The following is a 25,166-nucleotide window of genomic DNA, read 5'->3' on the forward strand; positions in this document are numbered from 1 at the left end:
CGTCATAGTCCTGAACAAATGGCAATGGACACAAAATCTTGCCTCTTCCATAGCCCTTGTTAACCTGATCTTGCCCTAAATATAATACCTTTAGAAGAAGGTAAAATAACAGGGGAATAACATTTTACCATCATGGCATTGTGATGCCAATGTAGGTCTGTGACAGCAATATTTTGTACTCAGCTATTCTGCCGAAGTATTATACAAAGCTTAACTGTAAAAATTGAAAGCCTAGCTAGAGTTTGGATTTAAAACAGCTGTACACCAAGTCAGAACCTGCATTCAATTTGAATGGCAATGAACAGTGATGTTGGCTAAAATCCCAACCAATAAAACCAATGATCCACACCCAAAAACTACTAAAAAACCAAATTAAAATTTAATGTCAAATTTTTTCTCCTTTCTTTGCAGGGGTGGTCCCATAATCATCTACAGAACAATACAAGATGAGGTGTGCTAGGGTGGTCCCAACATACAGGAACTATGGATCTCTATACAGGTAACTAGCTTCAAGGCCTCCATACCAATTATTGAACTAGGTTTGATCCTAATTTGTACATAGTGTTTGACTGAGTGGGCTAGTCCTCATACCCAGGGTTGTACAGGGTCGGTACCAATATCCAGGATTATACAGGGTCGGTACCCATACCCAGGGTTGTACAGGGTCAGTACCCATACCCAGGGCTGTACAGGGTCCGTATCCATACCCAGGGTTGTGCAGGGTCGGTATCCATACCCAGGGTTGTGCAGGGTCGGTACCCATACCCAGGGTTGTACAGGGTCGGTACCCATATCCAGGATTATACAGGGTCGGTACCCATACCCAGGGTTGTACAGGGTCAGTACCCATACCCAGGGTTGTACAGGGTCGGTACCCATATCCAGGGTTGTGCAGGGTCGGTACCCATACCCAGGGTTGTACAGGGTCGGTACCCATACCCAGGGTTGTACAGGGTCAGTACCCATATCCAGGGTTGGGCAGGGTCAGTACCTATACCCAGGGTTGTACAGGGTTGGTATCCATACCCAGGGTTGTACAGGGTCGGTACCCATACCCAGGGTTGTACAGGGTCATAACCCATACCCAGGGTTGTACAGGGTCAGTACCCATACCCAGGGTTGTACAGGGTCGGTACCCATACCCAGGGTTGTACAGGGTCGGTACCCATACCCAGGGTTGTACAGGGTCGGTACCCATACCCAGGGTTGTACAGGTCGGTACCCATACCCAGGGTTGTACAGGGTCGGTACCCATACCCAGGGTTGTACAGGGTCGGTACCCATACCCAGGGTTGTACTGCATGATTTGGTCCCTTTAGGAGTACACCTGAAGACCCTACTGTAAATGAGTTTACACACTATAACACCTACTGCACTTTTAAACATGTTAGTGCTTTATGAGTTTGTCCCAATACAAACCACTTGATGGAGGAGGAAGTGCTGACACAAGTCTGAAGCAACTATGCACAATTTGAAATAATTGCTCCCAAATTCACCTACTTGTCTAGTAGCTCAATTCAATAGAAAACAAACAAAACAAAAAAAAAAAGCAAAAAAATCAGATAATTTTTTTTCTTAGTAATTGGATTGATTTTATTCATATCTTCAGTAATTATGAGCCATCGATACCTAGTGATTAGTTAAAACGGTGAGACCTGGCACAGCATTGTCTGAAGCAATGTCTAAGGGACATAATACAACGCAGAATGCGGAATAACCAATATGACAGTCAACTGCATCACAAAAAGTGGTGCAATGCACCAAAAAAGATCAGATTCCCCTCCGAAATAATTTAAAGTCTATCTATAGTATTATGGGAGATGGGCCGACAATTCCTGTATACGGTTCACTATAGTATTATGGGAGATGGGCCGACAATTCCTGTATACGGTTCACCCTCTGGTCTATCTCATCAGCCTTATGTAATTGACTCTGATCAATAAGTGCCCACCTCTAAAATCCAATAACAGAAACACAACAATTGCTTTACTGGTTTTTTGAGGATGTGATATCATTGGGGTGAACATTCACATATATATATTATACCTCTCTATGCATGCATTAAATCAGTGCATGGTACGACCATGCACTAACTGTACTTAGTGCTTTGGGCATACGTATATTTCCATTACAATGGACAGTGTTATGGGCATACGTAAATTTCCATTACAATGGACAGTGTTATGGGCATACGTATATTTCCATTACAATGAACGGTGTTATGGGCATACGTATGGGAATATGTATATTTCCATTACAATGGACAGTGTTATGGGCATACGTATATTTCCATTACAATGGACAGTGTTATGGGCATACCTATATTTCCATTACAATGGACAGTGTTATGGGCATACATATATAATGCCCAAGAGTTTTCCCATAACTTGTCCAGTATGGGGATGGTCAAGCTTTTAAGGATATGTTAACAATTTCCATATTATTTTCTTGCAAGAGACAAGTACATTTACATTGACTTGAAGGCTGGATATTATCAATATATTTTTGTTTTGCACAATGGTTATATTTTTTTGCAAGTGTTTCATTTAATTTATTTATCGTTATACTTCAATGGTATCGCTAGAATAGAAGGTGAAGGGGTGTGTGAAACAAGTTAACAGGAGAAAACCCTTATGGTTAGGATCTCATACTTTCGCAGGTGAAAGGTGATCAAGTGTGTTGTTCAACTAACATGTTATAGAAAGTTAATTAAGGTACATCATAACTTTGATTTGTCACTATCCATTGAATTTTGACCTCGGCTATTCCTATAATTAAAGGGTTTTATTTAAAAAAAAATTGAAGCTGATTTTCCAACATATCCTTTTCAATTAATGGAACCCTTCATCACTCCTCCAACTAGTTCATGAAACGATCCATCACCCCTTTGCCTAGTTTATGAAACACTCCATCACGACCTCTGCCTAGTTAATAGAACCCTCCTTTACCCCTACACCTAGTCGATGGAACCCTTCATCACCCATCCCAACTAAAGGTACTAATCCATCAGCACCCCATGCCAGTTATGATGCTCTTCCATTATACAAAAAGTGACCCACCCTTGACAGTAGCACAGTGCTAGATTAGGGGCCCCCCAAGTTCTTACAAGCTGTGACATCCAAATGATATGACTACTCCTGACAGTTGAGCCTATACAGGGCTCCTCTCCTCCGTCAGGTACTCAGAGTCACACGAGATGCATGAGCATATGTACAGTCATAGTGTGTTTGTTTACATTCAGAAAGCACATGGCTTTATTTACAGTTGACTTCCATTGTTTTTAGCATTACCAAATCCCTTTACTTTGAGTTTACATTACATCAACATTTTGTAGTGCTACTATGGCTTCTTTTTACATAGTGTGTTTTAGGGATTGTAGCTCACCATCCCTAGATTTTGTCTTTTCGTCCTCCGAGGCGGTGAACTTTCTAAGGCGAGACAGATTATGGTTATAGACAGTTTATGGTTAGTATAATCAGTTTGTGGTTATAGGCAGGCTGTGGTTATAGACAGGTTGTGGTTATAGACGGTTTGTGGTTAGTATAATCAGTTTGTGGTTAGTATAGACAGGTTGTGGTTAGTATAGACAGGTTGTGGTTATAGACAGTTTGTGGTTAGTATAGACAGTTTGTGGTTAGTATAGACAGTGTGTGGTTAGTATAGACAGTTTGTGGTTAGTATAGACAGGTTGTGGTTAGTATAGACAGGTTGTGGTTAGTATAGACAGTTTGTGGTTAGTATAGACAGTTTGCGGTTATAGACTGTTTGTGGTTAGTATAGACAGGTTGTGGTTATAGACGGTTTGTGGTTAGTATAGACAGGTTGTGGTTAGTATAGACAGTTTGTGGTTAGTATAGACAGTTTGTGGTTAGTATAGACAGGTTGTGGTTAGTATAGACAGTTTGTGGTTAGTGTAGACAGGTTGTGGTTAGTATAGACAGTTTGTGGTTAGTGTAGACAGTTTGTGGTTAGTATAGACAGTTTGTGGTTAGTGTAGACAGGTTGTGGTTAGTATAGACAGTTTGTGGTTAATATAGACAGGTTGTGGTTAGTATAGACAGTTTGTGGTTAGTGTAGACAGGTTGTGGTTAGTATAGACAGTTTGTGGTTAGTATAGACAGTTTGTGGTTAGTGTAGACAGGTTGTGGTTAGTATGGACAGTTTGTGGTTAGTATAGACAGGTTGTGGTTAGTATAGACAGTTTGTGGTTAGTATAGACAGGTTTTGGTTACAGGCAGACTGGTCGATGTTGACCTAGTGCTCCCTACACTCGACTCATTTTTCTCTGCATTGTACGTATGTCTGTATTATCTAACACTAAGTATGAGTAACTATATTCATGAAATAATAAGCCTATGGCATGTTCCTCTAACCTTTCAGCAGCCTAAAGCTATGACCTGAAGATTTTCTTGTTTACAACCCAATATTACTAAAAGATGTGTTGATCATGAACTTTGATCTAGCTGCATCATCAGACACAATCCACTGGATGGCTTATAAATGATGGTAAGGAAGAATAGTCCTATTGATTGTACAATTAAGTATTGGGGAAAAAGTCTCATTGAGACAGATTGGTTGCATTGGTTCTAGGTCTCTCCATACCAAACCAGCCAGTCTAGGATATCACCCCATGCTGATTGTGTCTGGCTCTTCGCACTAATTCAATAATATTTGACTTATTAACATGTAATGGCAAGATTTACGTCACTTCCACATCTTAAAAACACATAGAAATATCATTGAAACTATACTCCAGTCTGCAATTTGATTCAAATTGAAATGTAAACTAGAATTTCAGGTGGTAAATTTATATTAAAAAGTCGAATATGTGAGATATTTTAAATAGCATTTTCCAAATTTTAATTTATCTCCATAGCATCAAGGTTTGACCTCCAACAGAACTTTTTTTTCCAAAACTTGTCATTCCAAACAAACCATTATTTACTGAGAAATGGAGCAAAACACAAGTTTAACCAAAATTAGAAGGAAGCGAATATTCAAGTAGTAAACAATATACTAATCATTTGCTCCATTTGATCGTATTTATTAAAAAAATAATCCCCTTTCTTTTTTTTTTGCAGAATTATCAATTTTGAAATACACTAAGTAAACTTAAAATGATTCACAAATAAGCCCTCCTCAAACTTTGATACTAAATTTTACACAAGGGGAAGGGGCTTAATTGTTAGAGGATAAAAGCAGTAAGTTTTGTAGCAAGTTTCATCTAAAAAAATGAAAGAGAAAAATCTTTTTACAGTGAAATTGAAGTGTCACTTTTCATGCTTATGGATTTTACATTAATGAGTAAAAATACTCTTTGAATGATATAAATGAATGTCCACACATCACAGCAGTTCTTGCAAGATTATTGAAGAATTTAAATTAGATTGCAGTGGAAAGCTTCTCAATAACTTATTTCACAGCACTTTACAATTTTAAATAAGATTCAGATAGCAGTTTAAAATTTCTTTGAGGACTGCAATATATCATTTAAATGATGAAGCAGTTCACTTACTACAACAATCAATGTGTCCATTTTAAAGTATAACAGAAATAGGAAATACGAGAAAAATCAATTGTCAGAGAATAATTAGTAAAAACAATTAAAATTCCAATAATGTAGTTTTTTTTAATCCATACAAAAGGACTGAATAATAGGATTACATTGAGGTCATTCTAGCTTAAAGAGGACAAAAGAATTTACACAGGTGATGTATTTTGGGAAAAGCTGACTTTTTTTTTGTTTTAATACTTTGTAAATTTTTTTTATTGAAAACATACTTCCAATCATAATGAAGTGCAGGCAGTCATAGCAGCCATTTTAGTTTTGTGAATGACATATCACTCTATCATAGCAGATGATGTTGGTCTTCCATCTATAGCCAAGCTGTGCACAAACCCTTCTTTTGATTTATTATTATTTAGTAAAAAGCATTTGTTTGATGTAAGATTTGATCCTGGGACTGTTACATCCATTGAAAAGCTCAAACAAAGTATGAACATTTACAGAAAGGGACTGAACTCTGGATAACCTGGCATTCTTCAGAACATGAGATTTATTAATACTCAATATTCATAAATCTCCATATGTTAACATATTCATCAACACAAAGTTTGGGACTTATAATGCCCATGACCATTGGCTATCTCAAGCTGATCATTATAGGGAGCTGTTCCTACTCAGGTCAAAGGATTAAGTATACAGTATCAACATATCTATTGACATCATGTGTAAGGCCAAAGGTACACGTATCTCTCAGGTCACAGATAGAGACTCCTGTATACCTACAACCATCTATACAGACTCCTGTATACCTACAACCATCTATATAGACTCCTGTATACCTACAACCACCTATATAGACTCCTGTATACCTACAACCATCTATATAGACTCCTGTATACCTACAACCATCTATACAGACTCCTGTATACCTACAACCATCTATATAGACTCCTGTATACCTACAACCATCTATATAGACACCTGTATACCTACAACCATCTATACAGCCTCCTGTATACCTACAACTATCTATACAGACTCCTGTATACCTACAACCATCTATACAGACTCCTGTATACCTACAACCATCTATACAGACACCTGTATACCTACAACCATCTATACAGACTTCTGTATACCTACAACCATCTATACAGACTCCTGTATACCTACAACCATCTATATAGACACCTGTATACCTACAACCATCTATATAGACTCCTGTATACCTATAACCATCTATACAGACTCCTGTATACCTATAACCATCTATACAGACTCCTGTATACCTACAACCACCTATATAGACTCCTGTATACCTACAACCATCTATACAGACTCCTGTATACCTACAACCATCTATACAGACTCCTGTATACCTACAATCATCTATATAGACTCCTGTATACCTACAACCATCTATATATACTCCTGTATACCTACAACCATCTATACAGACTCCTGTATACCTACAACCATCTATACAGACTCCTGTATACCTACAACCATCTATACAGGCTCCTGTATACCTACAACCATCTATACAGACTCCTGTATACCTACAACCATCTATACAGACTCCTGTATACCTACAACCATCTATATATATTCCTGTATACCTACAACCATCTATACAGACTCCTGTATACCTACAACCATCTTTATAGACTCCTGTATACCTACAACCACCTATATATACTCCTGTATACCTACAAGCATCTATATACTCCTGTATACCTACAACCATCTATATAGACTCCTGTTACCTACAACTATCTATATAGACTCCTGTATACCTACAACTATCTATACAGACTCATGTATACCTACAACCATCTATACAGACTCATGTATACCTACAACCATCTATACAGACTCCTGTATACCTACAACTATCTATATAGACTCATGTATACCTACAACCATCTATACAGACACCTGTATACCTACAACTATCTATATATACTCCTGTATACCTACAACCATCTATACAGACTCCTGTATACCTACAACCATCTATATATACTCCTGTATACCTACAACCATCTATATAGACTCCTGTATACCTACAACCATCTATATATATTCCTGTATACCTACAACCATCTATATAGACTCCTGTATACCTACAACCATCTATATAGACTCCTGTATACATACAACCATCTATACAGACTCCTGTATACATACAACCACCTATACAGACTCCTGTATACCTACAACCATCTATATAGACTCCTGTATACCTACAACCATAGACCACATATACCTACACAGGCTGTGTTCAGATATAAATTTACATACACAGGTTGCTGCCCTCTGCCTCCTGTAATCATGCCCTGTACAAACAGTTATATTAACATCAAGTCACCAGTAAGAACTAGAAAGGCAGAAAAATATAATGTGCTGTAATTGCCCCCAGGTGTAGCAGCTTGGCTGTGTGATGTCTGATACTCTAGTCGTAAGGGCATCATTACCACTAATCTTCTTAAAACGTTTTCACAATCAAATCAATGGTTTTAAATGCAATAGCAATGTATTTACACCACCAATACCAGTGACAAATTTACACTAGATGGAGGAGCATGTAATTCTTAGTGTTGCAGCAGAAAAAAGGAATACTGGATGTAAACAGTATAGCTGTATTTATACACATTATTATTAATACAATGGAGATGAAATGTATGCCATTGCATGGTAGCATCTTTCAAACAGTTGTATGGTTCCATGTGCTCAATCTCTAAATGAATTGAAAATTTGATGTTAATTCTTTAAGTTTAATATTAACTGTTTACAGAAGACATACATGATCTTTAACAGAACAAAACCCTTCAATAGGCCACCTATATTATGTATCAGATTGATGCTGAAATATCCTAGAACAGAATATGGTGTATGTTGGGTGTAGCATGTACCTCATCAACTGCTGAATGCAATAACTGAAATCTAAACTTGTAATTGTTTTGTTCTGTGTTGATTTCTGATCTCAATCAAATTGCACCTGTCAATTCTTCATTGTAATTTTTAATGAAAAAAAGTATTGAAAACTACATGACAATGTATATATTATCTACACAACCTAACCTTCATTGTTACAATACATTGCATAGCCACTTTGTTGCCATTCTGTAAATAAGCTACCTTGTTGCTATTCCGTAAATAAGCTACCTTGTTGAGATTCCGTAAATAAGCTTCCTTGTTGCTATTCCGTAAATAAGCTACTTTGTTGATATTCCGTAAATAAGCTACCTTGTTGCTATTCCGTAAATAAGCTACTTTGTTGATATTCCGTAAATAAACTACCTTGTTGATATTCCGTAAATAAACTACCTTGTTGCTAATCCGTAAATAAGCTACTTTGTTGATATTCCGTAAATAAGCTACCTTGTTGCTATTCCGTAAATAAGCTACCTTGTTGCTATTCCGTAAATAAGCTACCTTGTTGCTATTCCATAAATAAGCTTCATTGTTGCTATTCCGTAAATAAGCTACTTTGTTGATATTCCGTAAATAAGCTACCTAGTTGTAATTGTGTACAGAATTCAAAGTAATCTTGTTATTATTCTGTATGCAATTGACACAATTAAGAGATATTGTTACTATTCAGTACATAAACTACACATGTACCTTGTCGCTTTTCTGTATAAAAGCTAGATGTTACAATTCTGGACCTACCTCAATACTATGTGGGGTGCCTACTGTCATAAGAGGGTCTCCGACTCTTCTCTTGCTATTTCAGACCTACCTTAGTACTATGTGTTGGGCCTACTGTCATAAGAGAGTCTCCGACTCATCTCTTGCTATTTCAGGCCTACCTTAGTACTATGTGTTGGGCCTACTGTCATAAGAGAGTCTCCGACTCATCTCTTGCTATTTCAGACCTACCTTAGTACTATGTGTTGGGCCTACTGTCATAAGAGAGTCTCCGACTCATCTCTTGCTATTTCAGACCTACCTTAGTACTATGTGTTGGGCCTACTGTCATAAGAGAGTCTCCGATTCTTCTCTTGCTATTTCAGACCTACCTTAGTACTATGTGTTGGGCCTATTGTCATAAGAGGGTCTCCGACTCTTCTGCTGCTATTCGGCTTGGTATTGAACTGTCTTGTGAATCTAGATCGTCATCATCAAAGTCTGTCTGTGCGACTCCATGTCGCTTGATGACATAAGGGCTGGGATACCTCTCTTGTTTTGTAGAACCTAATGATGTGTTCTCATCATCCTCGATATATGTATTTTCCTGCACTGTGTCACCCATATCGGCGAGCTCCTTGGCACTACACTGCGGCGTTTCTACTGCCATTGTGTTGTGGAATCGTGAGAAGTCTATCTGATATTGCCCATTTTCCTTCCGGAATGTAACCAGACGTTCGAATCTATGGCCCCAAAGAATCTCTCCGGGAAGGTAAGAGCTGCGAGCTTGTGTTGTCATTCCTGTAGACTCTACAATACCCTCTAGGATAATGATCAGCTCAAACTGTTCCCGGTGAAGATCCTCCGGGGACATCTCCCAGAAGGGACTGTCCTCATCAATTTTATGAACTATGATGACAGGCCAGACCAAAAATAGACGGTCTTGTCCATCCTCATACCCAAGGTCCACATCATACTGATATAAGGGTAGAATTTCACCCTCCTTTGTGATTTTCTTTTTTATCACGACTGCACGAACATGTGCCTCAACAATGTGTGATTTGCGCATGTCACCTACACGGAACAACAAACACATCTCTCCATCTTGTTTACAAATACACGCATTTTTACTGAACATAAGGGTTTCAGCTCTCTTCTTTGGTCTGGAGAGTTTAGCAAAAACAATTCCTGTCATCATAGCTTGACAGATCACACCAAAACACGATTGAATCATCATTACAGTGATCGCCTCTGGGCACTCCTCTGTCGTGTGGCGAGATCCATATCCAATGGTATGTTGCGTCTCTATAGAAAACAGGAGTGCTGATGTAAATGAGCGCATTTCCCTGACACAAGGCACCCATTTATCACTATCCATATTGTCAGGGTCAAGGTCACCATGTGAAAAACATATTAACCACCATATCACTGCAAATATAAGCCAACTCAGGATAAATGCCATCGCAAATAATAATAAATTATACCTCCATTTTATATCAACTAATGTCGTAAAAATATCTGCCAGAAAACGTCGTCGCCTCTTTCTAATATTTGTCTGTGTAATATTAACCTCTCCATTTTTGTACACTAATCGCCGACGCATTCGCTTACTGAAGTGTCTATCTGCACGCCTGTGTAACACAGGCCCATTACTTTGAGGTACGCTTCGTGCCAGAAATTCAGTGAACGACTCTTGTGAGCCGATCTTGGGGTCGTGTTTGCCATTGTCCAAAATGTCTGGCTCCCCAGATTGTAGACCACTGGCTGGGGGGCCCACCATTGGCCCATACCCTGTTTCCATGACCACTGTCTGCATGAGTTTAAGTATTGTGGCCAGAGCTTTAGCAATGCCAAAGTCCTTGGTTCCCACCGACTTCTCCACCTTGGAGGGTAGGATGGCAGCGTGGCACACTGTTGCTATGGCGATGACTTTGGTAGATTTTCATACATGTCGTTGAATGTTTGGAACTGAAATAAAGCAGAATTCATAGGTAATTATTACACTCCAGTATATCAATAACAAGTAACATAAGGTCTATATTGACAAACACAATGTATTTATGTCTCTGCTTAAAATTATCCAAGTTACCTCCCCCTTTTTAATGAATATTGGCTAAAAAATCTTCATTGTTGTCACAAAGCATTTCCATTGCCTTATTTGACCCTGTCAATATATACAACTATAGATTCTAATTATACCTCGCATGTTCTTGTGTCATGCTTCATCTAACTATATGCCTCAGTGATAGTTATTACTAATGTACTTTAACAAGTATGAGTAGATAATTTAGTGGCTCCTGAATCTTTCATTTCTGAAAGCTTTCACATATTTTCATTACGTGGATGATCTAGGATGCCTTGTCACCGTGACATCAATACTGGCCGTGTCAGCCAGCTTTAGCAGCCGATGTGCTCTTAGTAGTGTTGTAAGTATGGTGCAACCAGCCGACTGTCAACAAACCTGTAAACAACATTGCCTGCCATGTGCAGTGAAATACAGCAGGGTCCAGCTATTAGAATCATGGTATTATCACTGTTCAACAAATCTGACAACTGCTGCATCACAAACAACCTGTTCTCAGCAGGAATCGGTTTACCAGTGCGAGAAGAGGCCACTTACTGCACTTTACATGTGCATAATTACATCAATATCAGTATCAGAAGTGGGTCTATAGTGTCTCAACAAGGTCAAGGACCCTACAGACTCTTGCCTATTAGGATTTCTACACATCTCTTACAACCTATACATGACAATATATACAGCCTCCACACCTGGTCAAGGCTGACCTAGACTTTCACAACCTACATAACAATATCTACAGCCTCCACACCTGGTCATGGCTGACCTTGACTATCACAACCTACATAACAATATCTACAGCCTCCACACCTGGTCAAGGCTGACCTAGACTCTCAAAACAAACGTAACAATATCTACAGCCTCCACACCTGGTCAAGGCTGACCTAGACTATCACAACAAACGTAACAATATCTACAGCCTCCACACCTGGTCATGGCTGACCTAGACTCTCACAACAAACGTAACAATATCTACAGCCTCCACACCTGGTCAAGGCTGACCTAGACTATCACAACCTACATAACAATATCTAGAGCCTTCACACCTGGTCAAGGCTGACCTAGACTCTCACAACCTACATAACAATATCTACAGCCTCCACACCTGGTCAAGGCTGACCTAGACTATCACAACCTACATAACAATATCTACAGCCTCCACACATGGTCAAGGCTGACCTAGACTATCACAACCTACATAACAATATCTACAGCCTCCACACCTGGTCAAGGCTGACCTAGACTATCACAACCTACATAACAATATCTATACAGCCTCCACACCTGGTCATGGCTGACCTAGACTCTCACAACAAACATAACAATATCTACAGCCTTCACACCTGGTCAAGGCTGACCTAGACTATCACAACCTACATAACAATATCTATACAGCCTCCACACCTGGTCAAGGCTGACCTTGACTCTCACAACCTACATAACAATATCTACAGCCTCCACACCTGGTCATGGCTGACCTAGACTCTCACAACCTACATAACAATATCTACAGCCTCCACACCTGGTCAAGGCTGACCTAGACTATCACAACCTACATAACAATATCTATACAGCCTCCACACCTGGTCATGGCTGACCTAGACTCTCACAACAAACATAACAATATCTACAGCCTCCACACCTGGTCAAGGCTGACCTAGACTATCACAACCTACATAACAATATCTATACAGCCTCCACACCTGGTCAAGGCTGACCTTGACTCTCACAACCTACATAACAATATCTACAGCCTTCACACCTGGTCAAGGCTGACCTAGACTATCACAACCTACATAACAATATCTACAGCCTCCACACCTGGTCAAGGCTGACCTAGACTCTCACAACAAACGTAACAAAGTCTACAGCCTTCACACCTGGTCAAGGCTGACCTAGACTATCACAACCTACATAACAATATCTACAGCCTCCACACCTGGTCAAGGCTGACCTAGACTATCACAACCTACATAACAATATCTACAGCCTCCACACCTGGTCAAGGCTGACCTAGACTATCACAACCTACATAACAATATCTACAGCCTCCACACCTGGTCAAGGCTGACCTAGACTATCACAACCTACATAACAATATCTACAGCCTTCACACCTGGTCATGGCTGACCTAGACTCTCACAACCTACATAACAATATCTACAGCCTCCACACCTGGTCAAGGCTGACCTAGACTCTCACAACCTACATACATCTAACAATATCTACAGCCTCCACACCTGGTCAAGGCTGACCTAGACTATCACAACCTACATAACAATATCTACAGCCTCCACACATGGTCAAGGCTGACCTAGACTATCACAACCTACATAACAATATCTACAGCCTCCACACCTGGTCAAGGCTGACCTAGACTATCACAACCTACATAACAATATCTATACAGCCTCCACACCTGGTCAAGGCTGACCTTGACTCTCACAACCTACATAACAATATCTATACAGCCTCCACACCTGGTCAAGGCTGACCTAGACTCTCACAACCTACATACATCTAACAATATCTACAGCCTCCACACCTGGTCAAGGCTGACTTAGACTATCACAACCTACATAACAATATCTATACAGCCTCCACACCTGGTCAAGGCTGACCTAGACTCTCACAACCTACATACATCTAACAATATCTACAGCCTCCACACCTGGTCAAGGCTGACTTAGACTATCACAACCTACATAACACTATCTACAGCCTCCACACCTGGTCATGGCTGACCTAGACTCTCACAACCTACATAACAATATCTACAGCCTCCACACCTGGTCATGGCTGACCTAGACTCTCACAACCTACATAACAATATCTACAGCCTCCACACCTGGTCAATGGCTGACCTAGACTCTCACAACCTACATAACAATATCTACAGCCTCCACACCTGGTCAAGGCTGACCTAGACTCTCACAACCTTCATACATAACAATATCTACAGCCTCCACACCTGGTCAAGGCTGACCTAGAGTCTCACAACCTATATCTGCATCCTCCACACCAGTTTAAATCTCCTCGACACTTACCTGTAGGAATTCTCCAGGCATCTCAAAACCTACATAATATCTTTAACCTTTACTGTGACTTGATCAAGCCCCTAAAAGACTTACCAGTACCTGTAGGAATTTTTACAGCAATGTGGATAGAGCCCCCATACCTGGTCAATTCTCCTAGGCAATTTACCTGTAGGAATTTTGATCCTTTAGTATACCTACATCTGATGTCATCCCTCCTTTTGGTTAAATCCTGACAGATGATTCCTATAACCTTTCTTATGAGACACAAATGATGGCAGATTATAGTGAATAAAAACTGAGATGTTATATTCCAGAAGTTGAGATGTACTGTACTAACTGTCAATAAATTGACTTTGTGTATATTGCTCAATCTTAGGGATGGTTTTACACTCATGAACATCTCATATCCGGAAACATACACCCAGTATATATCTAACTATCTATCATATCCCTTCCATGTACTATACATAAGGTAGTGAACATCATAGCAGGCTTTGTTTATAAAATGTTGCTGTTACAATAATAAAAAAAACTTGTTTTTCCTGGATAATGTGATTCACACTGATTTCTAATGCACTGATGTGCCCCATATCTTGATGGGCCTATACAACCACACACAGAAACATAAAGACAAAACAGACATGGAAAACTCATTAGCTCTGGCCTCAACTCAAAACATATAACTGTTAAACATGTATCTGCCCAAATCCCGACCCCCTGGGGGTAGAGTAATATGTCTAGCTAGTGGCTACACCTCCCCCCCCTACAGCCTAGCTTCATAACAAACATTGTACCACTATACCAATGTACACACTTGTTTCCTGTCTGGAGAAAGGTCTGTCCCTACTGGTACTACCACATATAGTGAGGTTGTGTTGAAGTGAATGTTTTGGCTGTATAGAGCTAGGCCTAGGGACCAGACTCTGTGAAGGGTGTAATCTTTTAATCCAGTCTACTTGAGATGACAGGGTGAGTGTAGGAGGAGTAGGTCAGTAAAGTTTGTCCATCTTCCATTCTGTATTATATAACCAACCTCCATACCCCCACCACCAATTTTTTCCCCTCATTATCTTAAGTCATCTCAGTTATGAAAGAAAATGTTTCATAATATTTTTGCTAACTCTCAATAATTATCACCACTCACTCAAACTTTTCCCAAAGACATACTGGAAGTTTCCGCTACGAGTTACTCACAATTACCACTTAATTAACTTTCCTCAATCATTTACTCATATCATCTGAAACTTTCCATAATCTATTATTACAGCTATTTTACACATCAATTTGATATACAAGACAAGAGTCCCGACTCAAAGCCTCTCAATAATTTTCAAGCTCTATATGGTCTCCTACATCGGCTGCTCAAATGTTTACAGTTCCATAATAAATGAATAAGTTACTGGAATTACTTATGGATTATCCTGTACATATTTGTTGATAACTGCTGCAGTGGGCCTTAATTTATGTTGGTGTCAAAATGCATTCCATTTTATGAACAGTGGATGTTTCCACACTATCATACACATTTAGATGTTGGTATGTTTTTTAAGAGTTTGTGCAGGTTTACATCTCTGATTATTTAAAAAAAAAATGAACAGCTGAATCAAACAGGTGTTTCGACTACCGCAAGGTGCAGCCAATTCCGAGCGAAGCAGCATATGTACCAAAGCCTTGGGATAACAACCCGGAACAAGGTTATTCTTACACAAAATCGCATCATAGAAAAAAATAATAAACAAAGAAAACAAATTCTGTCACCATATTAAATAATTTTGCCCATAAGAGTCAGACATAAAATCTGAATTTGAATTTATCGTGACAAGAGAATCGATCACTATGATGAGCCTGTAGGACTAAGGTCATTAAGTACTATACTGGTGTAACAGCAGCAATATATTGGATGTTTGATTAGCTATTTCATTGCTGAATGTGTTCATTAAGGATCTGTACAGGGAATAACAGCTGATCAATTAATACCTAGAAACATTTAATAAGCTAAATAAGCTGTGTGCAAGTCTTTACAGTGCAAATCTGTCTTCAGCATATAGTACACAAATATACTACAGCATGTCAGGATCCTACAGCATGTCTACAGCCTACATACTACAGCATGACTACAGCCTACATACTACAGCATGTCAGGATCCTACAGCATGTCAACAGCCTACATACTACAGCATGTCTACAGCCTACAAACTACAGCATGTCTATAGCCTACATACTACAGCATGTCTACAGCCTACATACTACAGCATGTCTACAGCCTACATACTACAGCATGTCTACAGCCTACATACTACAGCATGTCGGGATCCTACAGCATGTCTACAGCCTACATACTACAGCATGTCTACAGTCTACATACTACAGCATGTCTACAGCCTACATACTACAGCATGTCAACAACCTACATACTACAGCATGTCTACAGCCTACAAACTACAGCATGTCAGGATCCTACATACTACAGCATGTCTACAGTCTACATACTACAGCATGTCTACAGCCTACATACTACAGCATGTCTACAGCCTACATACTATAGCATGTATACAGCCTACATACTACAGGATGTCTACAGTCTACATACTACAGCATGTCTACAGTCTACATACTACAGCATGTCTACAGCCTACATACTACAGCATGTCTACAGTCTACATACTACAGCATGTCTACAGCCTACAGCATGTCTACAGCCTACATACTATAGCATGTATACAGCCTACATACTACATGACTACAGTCTACATACTACAGCATGATCTACAGCCTACATACTACAGCATGTCTACAACCTTCAAACACTTCTTGAAATAAATACATTTTATATCTAAAAAAAATAATTAAAAAAAAATTTATGATTATAAATTATAAATACTAACTTCCTTGATATAAAGCTATGCAAACATGCAATATCTTATACTTACTACATCATTTCTAACCTACTTTAGCATTAATTATCAAATACAGCCTAAATAAAAATGTTCAAAGGACCAAAGCCCCTGTTAGAATGTAATACTTCTTACTCTCTCACATCCAACATGCTTTTTATACTTATTAAGATATACGACTAACCTTTAATACATCATGATCACCACAGATCAGTAACTGTCGACAGAAAGCTTGACAAATATCCAAACTTTAGATTGTGACAAAAGCTACACCATTATGATGCAGGAAGTTTTATCGGCTGTAACAGTCTTTGAGGATAGAACATAATGTGTGATGCCTATGATCATCAATAGTGAAAGGCCAGACATGGGAAGTGTGGTGAAATAAGTCTTATCATAAACATGACAACAGTCAGTATTTGAACTTGTAGTCTCAAACAATGATGAACTACACTTCACAAACGAACACCAGCCTCATAATTCACTTCATTTAACTTTAGCCCTAGATAATACACAAGCTTAATACAAAGAGCCTAAAATCCAACAGTACCTCTCTCAACATCAACTCTAAAAGTCTATTATGGCTATAAAACTGCAGATTTTTTTTATACATTTACTCAATCAGCATCACCAGGTGGCGTTCTGATAATCAATAGGTGCTGCCACCTACCCCAAGTCATGTCGGGGTCATGTAGCAAAGAAAACCTTTAACCTTTTCCCATTCTTCATTAGGAAACAGTTTTCACGTCTCCGGTGGCCTTGAAATAAAGGTTGTATTCTCATCCTTTATCTAATTTTATGGAAGTTAGCGAACTATAGGTGGGCTAGCACTCATCCAGTAGAGGAGAACCTGTTTCAAAGAAACACTTACTATTCTATCAATTCACAAAAGAAAAAAAAAAGTTGACCTTTTCTTCAAAGGCTAATGAGAGGTTTAGAGTGTGAGTCTGTAATCTTTCTTTATGGGAAGTGATGTTATGTAATCCTTGTCCAAGTCAGGACTTAAAACCAGCTCTCCTATTCAATTCGGTGCAATTACCCCCCTCTCACAGTTGATGGATTACATCTGACCCAACTTCAGACTTGTCAGGATAATTAACCCAAAATTATTCCAAGCAGATGGAGGAATATACCATGCTTTAATTCTGTATTGGTAATAACTACCCCATCCAAGTGGAACTCGTGGATTTTGCAATATCAGCCTTATTTCCAACATTTGATTATAGCCCAAATTTATTTCTATCGCAAACTTTTTAGAAGTACAGATTACAAAATAGACCTTGTATTTGTGTAATGTTTTGTATAATGGTCCATTCCTAACAGGACTATATGAGGAGACAGTAGATTTGATTAACCTCTCAATTACCAACACAACTTCCTCTGAAGTGGGTAGCAACACTGTTATAGTGAGAGGTACATAAATAAAGACATTCCTTCCACAAAACAGCTGACATGTAGGATCCTGTTGGCAGATGGCTAAGGATATTGTTAATAAAGCACAACATTTATCTGTTACTGCCTTTTCTAGCTGTCAGTAGAATAAACAGGGGCATGTTTCTACTCATTCGACCAGCCCCATCCTTCCTTTATTTTCACTTCCTCCCCAGTACCGGAGAGAACACATTCCAATACAATGATCTATGAATTTTCCAAGAAATCATCATCTCTGTACCCTTTTTCTTTTCTCTTCAGACCATCCATCTCCCTGTCATCCTCTCCAAACCATCCATCTCCCTGTCAGCCTCCCCAAACCATCCATCTCCCTGTCATCCTCCCCAATCCATCCATCTCCCTGTCATCCTCCCCAAACCATCCATCTCCCTGTCATCCTCCCCAACCATCCATCTCCCCGTCATCCTCCCCAAAACCATCCATCTCCCCGTCATCCTCCCCAAACCATCCATCTCCCTATCATCCTCCCCAAACCATCCATCTCCCTGTCATCCTCCCCAAAACCATCCATCTCCCCGTCATCCTCCCCAAACCATCCATCTCCCTATCATCCTCCCCAAACCATCCATCTCCCTGTCATCCTCATCAAACCATCCATCTCTCCGTCATCCTCATCAAACCATCCATCTCCCCGTCATCCTCCCCAAACCATCCATCTCCCTGTCATCCTCATCAAACCATCCATCTCTCCGTCATCCTCATCAAACCATCCATCTCTCCGTCATCCTCATCAAGCCATCCATCTCTCCGTCATCCTCATTAAACCATCCATCTCCCCGTCATCCTCCCCAAACCATCCATCTCCCTGTCATCCTCCCCAAACCATCCATCTCTCCGTCATCCTCCCCAAACCATCCATCTCCCCTTCATCCTCCCCAATCCATCCATCTCCCTGTCATCCTCCCCAAACCATCCATCTCTCCGTCATCCTCCCCAAACCATCCATCTCCCCGTCATCCTCCCCAATCCATCCATCTCCCTGTCATCCTCCCCAAACCATCCATCTCTCCGTCATCCTCCCCAAACCATCCATCTACCCGTCATCCTCCCCAAACCATCCATCTCCCCGTCATCCTCCCCAATCCATCCATCTCCCTGTCATCCTCCCCAAACCATCCATCTCCCTGTCATCCTCCCCAAACCATCCATCTCCCTGTCATCCTCCCCAAATCATCCATCCCCCTGTCATCCTCCCCAAACCATCCATCTCCCTGTAATCCTCCCCAAACCATCCATCTCTCCGTCATCCTCCCCAAACCATCAATCTCCCTGTCATCCTCCCCAATCCATCCATCTCCCTGTCATCCCCCCAAAACCATCCATCTACCCGTCATCCTCCCCAAACCATCCATCTCCCTGTCATCCTCCCCAAAACATCCATCTCCCTGTCATCCTCATCAAACCATCCATCTACCTGTCATCCTCCCCAAACCATCCATCTCCCTGTCATCCTCCCCAAAACATCCATCTCTCCGTCATCCTCATCAAACCATCCATCTCCCTGTCATCCTCCCCAAACCATCCATCTCCCTGTCATCCTCCCCAAACCATCCATCTACCCGTCATCCTCCCCAAACCATCCATCTACCCGTCATCCTCCCCAAACCATCCATCTCCCCGTCATCCTCATCAAACCATCCATCTACCTGTCATCCTCCCCAAACCATCCATCTCCCTGTCATCCTCCCCAAACCATCCATCTACCCGTCATCCTCCCCAAACCATCCATCTCTCTGTCATCCTCCCCAAACCATCCATCTACCCGTCATCCTCCCCAAACCATCCATCTACCCGTCATCCTCCCCAAACCATCCATCTCCCCGTCATCCTCCCCAAACCATCCATCTCCCTGTCATCCTCCCCAAACCATACATCTCCCTGTCATCTTCCCCAATCCATCCATCTCCCCGTCATCATCATCAATCCATCCATCTCCCTGTCATCCTCCCCAAACCATCCATCTCCCCGTTATCCTCATCAATTTATCCTTCCCCCTGTCATCCTCTCCAGACCATTTCCACCCCATCATCATCATCAATCCATACTTCCCCCTGTCATCCTCCCCAAACCATCCATCTCCCCGTCATCCTCATCAATTTATCCTTCCCCCTGTCATCCTCTCCAGACCATTTCCACCCCATCATCATCATCAATCCATACTTCCCCCTGTCATCCTCCCCAAACCATCCATCTCCCCGTCATCCTCATCAATTTATCCTTCCCCCTGTCATCCTCTCCAGACCATTTCCACCCCATCATCATCATCAATCCATCCATCTCCCTGTCATCCTCCCCAAACCATCCATCTACCCGTCATCCTCCCCAAACCATCCATCTACCCGTCATCCTCCCCAAACCATCCATCTCCCCGTCATCCTCCCCAAACCACCCATCTCCCTGTCATCCTCCCCAAACCATCCATCTCTCTGTCATCCTCCCCAAACCATCCATCTACCCGTCATCCTCCCCAAACCATCCATCTCCCTGTCATCCTCCCCAAACCATCCATCTCCCTGTCATCCTCCCCAAACCATACATCTCCCTGTCATCTTCCCCAATCCATCCATCTCCCCGTCATCATCATCAATCCATCCATCTCCCTGTCATCCTCCCCAAACCATCCATCTCCCCGTCATCCTCATCAATTTATCCTTCCCCCTGTCATCCTCTCCAGACCATTTCCACCCCATCATCATCATCAATCCATACTTCCCCCTGTCATCCTCCCCAAACCATCCATCTCCCCGTCATCCTCATCAATTTATCCTTCCCCCTGTCATCCTCTCCAGACCATTTCCACCCCATCATCATCATCAATCCATCCATCTCCCTGTCATCCTCCCCAAACCATCCATCTCCCTGTCATCCTCCCCAAACCATCCATCTCCCTGTCATCCTCCCCAAACCATCCATCTCCCCGTCATCATCATCAATCCATACTTCCCCCTGTCATCCTCTCCAGACCATTTCCACCCAATCATCATTCTTCCCCAACCACTCCTCCCAGCTAACATCCTGTCCAATACAGAACCATGTAACTTGGAGTGGTAGATGTAAATCACACAGTTGTAGGATGTATGCATGTTTTATCATCTCTTAAACTGATATTTCTCCAGAGGAAACCAATTTGTCATACTCAGAAAAGTACAATCTCATCTGGGTAACATTGCAGGCTCTGCAGCCATGCAGTTTCCCTTGAGATATATCTGTGCAAATTGTGCATGTAGTCTCATTCATGTGAATACTCCCACCTTATACAGCTGAATATTCTGCAGTGTTTGCCTTCTTCTCACATTTTTAAATGTGTTAACACAATGGCAACTGTTAAGCTCTTAACACCATGGCAATTTCTGACCTTCCTTACACATGTCAATTGTTGACCTACTTCCTTACATCATGTCAATTGTTGACCTACTTCCTTACATCATGTCAATTGCTGACCTACTTCCTGATACAATGTCAATTGTTGACTTACTTCCTTACACCATAGCAATTGTTGACCTACTTCCTTACACCATGTCAATTGTTGACCTACTTCCTTACACCATGTCAATTGTTGACCTACTTCCTTACATCATGTCAATTGCTGACCTACTTCCTGATACAATGTCAATTGTTGACTTACTTCCTTACACCATAGCAATTGTTGACCCACTTCCTTACACCATATAGCAATTGCTGACCTATTTCTGAACACCATGACAATTGTTGACCTACGTTTTAACACCATGGTAATTGCTGACCTACTTCTTAGCATCTTGGCAATTGTTATATCAAATGCTGACGTCTTAACCCTCCATACAAATTCTGACATGGAAAAATATTTGTTTGCTTGAAAAAAAAGATATACATTTCTACCCAATCATACCAAGAATATTCTTATTCTGTAATCATAAGATATACCACCTAAATACAAAAATGACATCAGAAATTTTGTAATAGAACATCGGGAACAACTGATTTAACACTCTATCTTACACTACCATATAACCAATACTTATTACCCCGCTTACATCTGCAGGTTAGAGAAAATTACTGAAGAAATTTGTATATCATTTCTTTGAGGATGTAATTTAAATTACATACTTTTTGTAGCTGAGAATTTGTAATAAATGAGATTTTGTTTGGTGAGGTTTCTGAGTGTTCTGACAGTAGGATGTATATATCTAAAGATGTATAGGGAGTACAGGTAAAACTGTCATGTATGGTTAGCAGTGCCATCTACAAACAGAATAATCTAACAACCTCCAGTAAACTAAAGGAATAAAACTCTTCAAACATTAATTGACAATTAACAGTTTCCATTTTTTACACAGGTTCTTTCATAACGTAGAATTTTCAAGTAACCCCGGGTAGCATTTTCAGGTGGTCACATATAATATGGTATGAACAGACCTTGCTAGTACAAGTTGTAGAGTTAACAATAATTTATGATATGTGGCTCGACTTTATGAGTTACATCAAATTACGTTAATAAAGAATTAATTGAAAATGTCTGGGTCCCCACCCACTTCTATCATCATTTACACATTACAGCTAATCAAGTAAAAGAACTTTATGAAGGTAAAATAACAAATCACTTCTCACTATATCCATGTTTCTTATGATAAATCATGTTTTTTACTATTAATCAATTTTTCTGTCTAAAGAAATTATCCACCTATTAACTGATCAGATCTGTTTTGGCCATTACTCTGAAACATGCTACCCTCATATGATCGAAGCTGTTGCTAGGCCATTTAAAATCTTATTCTAAAAACAATTACTATATACATGTATTGTGATCATGATTTTTGCTATACAATATCCGATCCTGTAATCATGTAGACATTTCAACATTCAGTACGAAATATATTCCAGTTGCAGTTCTTTTCTTTTCATGAAGTAATGTGTCAGCTGCCAATTATAATGGACAAATAAACACATGATATGGGGGTCCCTCATCCAACTTAAAAGGGGTCATGTATGAGCTTTGACTTTTAACTTGATTGATATTCACCAACATCTAAGGTGATGTAGCATCTGACGGCATGATATTACGATGTGAACAGAAACAAAAATATGTCCAGTGGTTCATGAGATTATCATACACACAAGTTTTGCAGACAAATGGAATGCAAACAGAAAGGGATGGACAGATACTGTATTTACTACAACCCCAAACTGAGTGGGGGTGAGGGGGTGAAATAATATCAGGACAAAGGCAACTTAGGATCAGTAGATTAGGACAAAAGCAACTTAGGATCAGTATGTTAGGACAAAAGCAACTTAGGATCAGTGTATTAGGATGAAGAAAACTTAGGATCAGTTTTATTAGAATAAGGAAACTTAGGATCAGTAGATTAGGACAAAAATCTTAGGATCAGTTTAATTAGAATAAGGAAATTTAGGATCAGTAGATTAGGACAAAGAAAACTTAGGATCAATTTTATTAGAATAAGGAAACTTAGGTTCAGTAGAATAGGACATATAGGAAACTAAGGATAACTTTTATCAGAATTCGGAAACTTAGGATTTGTAGATTAGGAGTATGTCTGACTTTTAGGCTACCTGTATGGTTGTGCCCTCAAGGATATTGGCTCCTGGAACAAACCATTTCCTGGCACCTCAACCCTACAGCATTAATAGTACTTCCTAGACTGCATGCTTCGTCAATCATCCAATTTTACATCATACTACTTTGTCCTTGTTGTAGTACAGACAGGGTCATCCATTTGTTTTCCTTGTTGTAGTACAGACAGGGTCATCCATTTATTTTCCTTGTTATAGTACAGACAGGGTCATCCATTTATTTCCCTTGTTGTAGTACAGACAGGGTCATCCATTTATTTCCCTTGTTGTAGTACAGACAGGGTCATCCATTTATTTTCCTTGTTGTAGTACAGACAGGGTCATCCATTTATTTTCCTTGTTGTAGTACAGACAGGGTCATCCATTTATTTTCCTTGTTGTAGTACAGACAGGGTCATCCATTTATTTCCCTTGTTGTAGTACAGACAGGGTCATCCATTTATTTTCCTTGTTGTAGTACAGACAGGGTCATCCATTTATTTTCCTTGTTATAGTACAGACAGGGTCATCTATTCATTTTCTATCATTCTATATTTTGTATTTATCTTGTTATCCTCCAATGCTTAATTTTCTGCTTTCAGAAAAAAAAATTCTTTATACATCTTCTCTTTAAGAGTTCCACTGTGGCATTCATCTCATATTAAAGGATTTCATGAATGTGATATATCATTAATATATAATGGATGAGGTTTAAGAAAAAAAAACATTAACAGAATAGTCCTTGAAATATTAAGTCCACACATAATATTGGTCCTTTTTCTCGATGCATACAAAATTCACCTCTAGAGACAATTTTAGAAATGATCCCTGTGCAACAGAGAATATTTAGGGCATTGACAGACATGGAAAGGAAATGCTCACCATAACTCACTTCAGACGATTAATAGAACAAATTGCTTTACAATACTGTTGGAAGAATATTTGTGAACTATTTTATTTAATAATTATTATCTTTCCTGAATTTAATGTTACACATATCATCATAAAGCAGC

The 25,166-nt window shown here is 39.9% G+C and overlaps 2 protein-coding genes across 6 annotated transcripts in view; one reads left to right on the forward strand and one right to left on the reverse strand.

The window, feature by feature from the left end:
* LOC117333956 (G protein-activated inward rectifier potassium channel 3-like) overlaps positions 1–25,166 on the reverse strand; it is a 68,186-nt gene that overhangs the window by 6,755 nt on the left and 36,265 nt on the right. For 3 of the 5 annotated variants that reach the window (XM_033893380.1, XM_033893394.1, XM_033893377.1), the window contains exon 2: positions 9,532–11,107. In XM_033893380.1, the coding sequence (XP_033749271.1) occupies positions 9,558–10,955 (1,398 nt within the window). In that variant the 5' untranslated portion in view covers positions 10,956–11,107 and the 3' untranslated portion in view covers positions 9,532–9,557. Of the gene's footprint in view, positions 1–9,531; positions 11,108–14,423; positions 14,610–25,166 lie in introns of those variants that run through there. The other 2 variants (XM_033893398.1, XM_033893386.1) reach the window with 2 other exon arrangements.
* On the forward strand, positions 10,954–21,654 carry LOC117343319 (proline-rich extensin-like protein EPR1). Its single transcript, XM_033905694.1, has 2 exons — positions 10,954–11,073; positions 18,844–21,654. The coding sequence occupies exons 1-2, from the start codon at positions 10,954–10,956 to the stop codon at positions 21,652–21,654; spliced, it is 2,931 nt and encodes a 976-aa protein (XP_033761585.1).

The sequence above is a fragment of the Pecten maximus genome, chromosome 1, assembly GCF_902652985.1.
Source record: "Pecten maximus chromosome 1, xPecMax1.1, whole genome shotgun sequence".
Taxonomy (NCBI): Eukaryota; Metazoa; Mollusca; class Bivalvia; order Pectinida; family Pectinidae; genus Pecten; species Pecten maximus.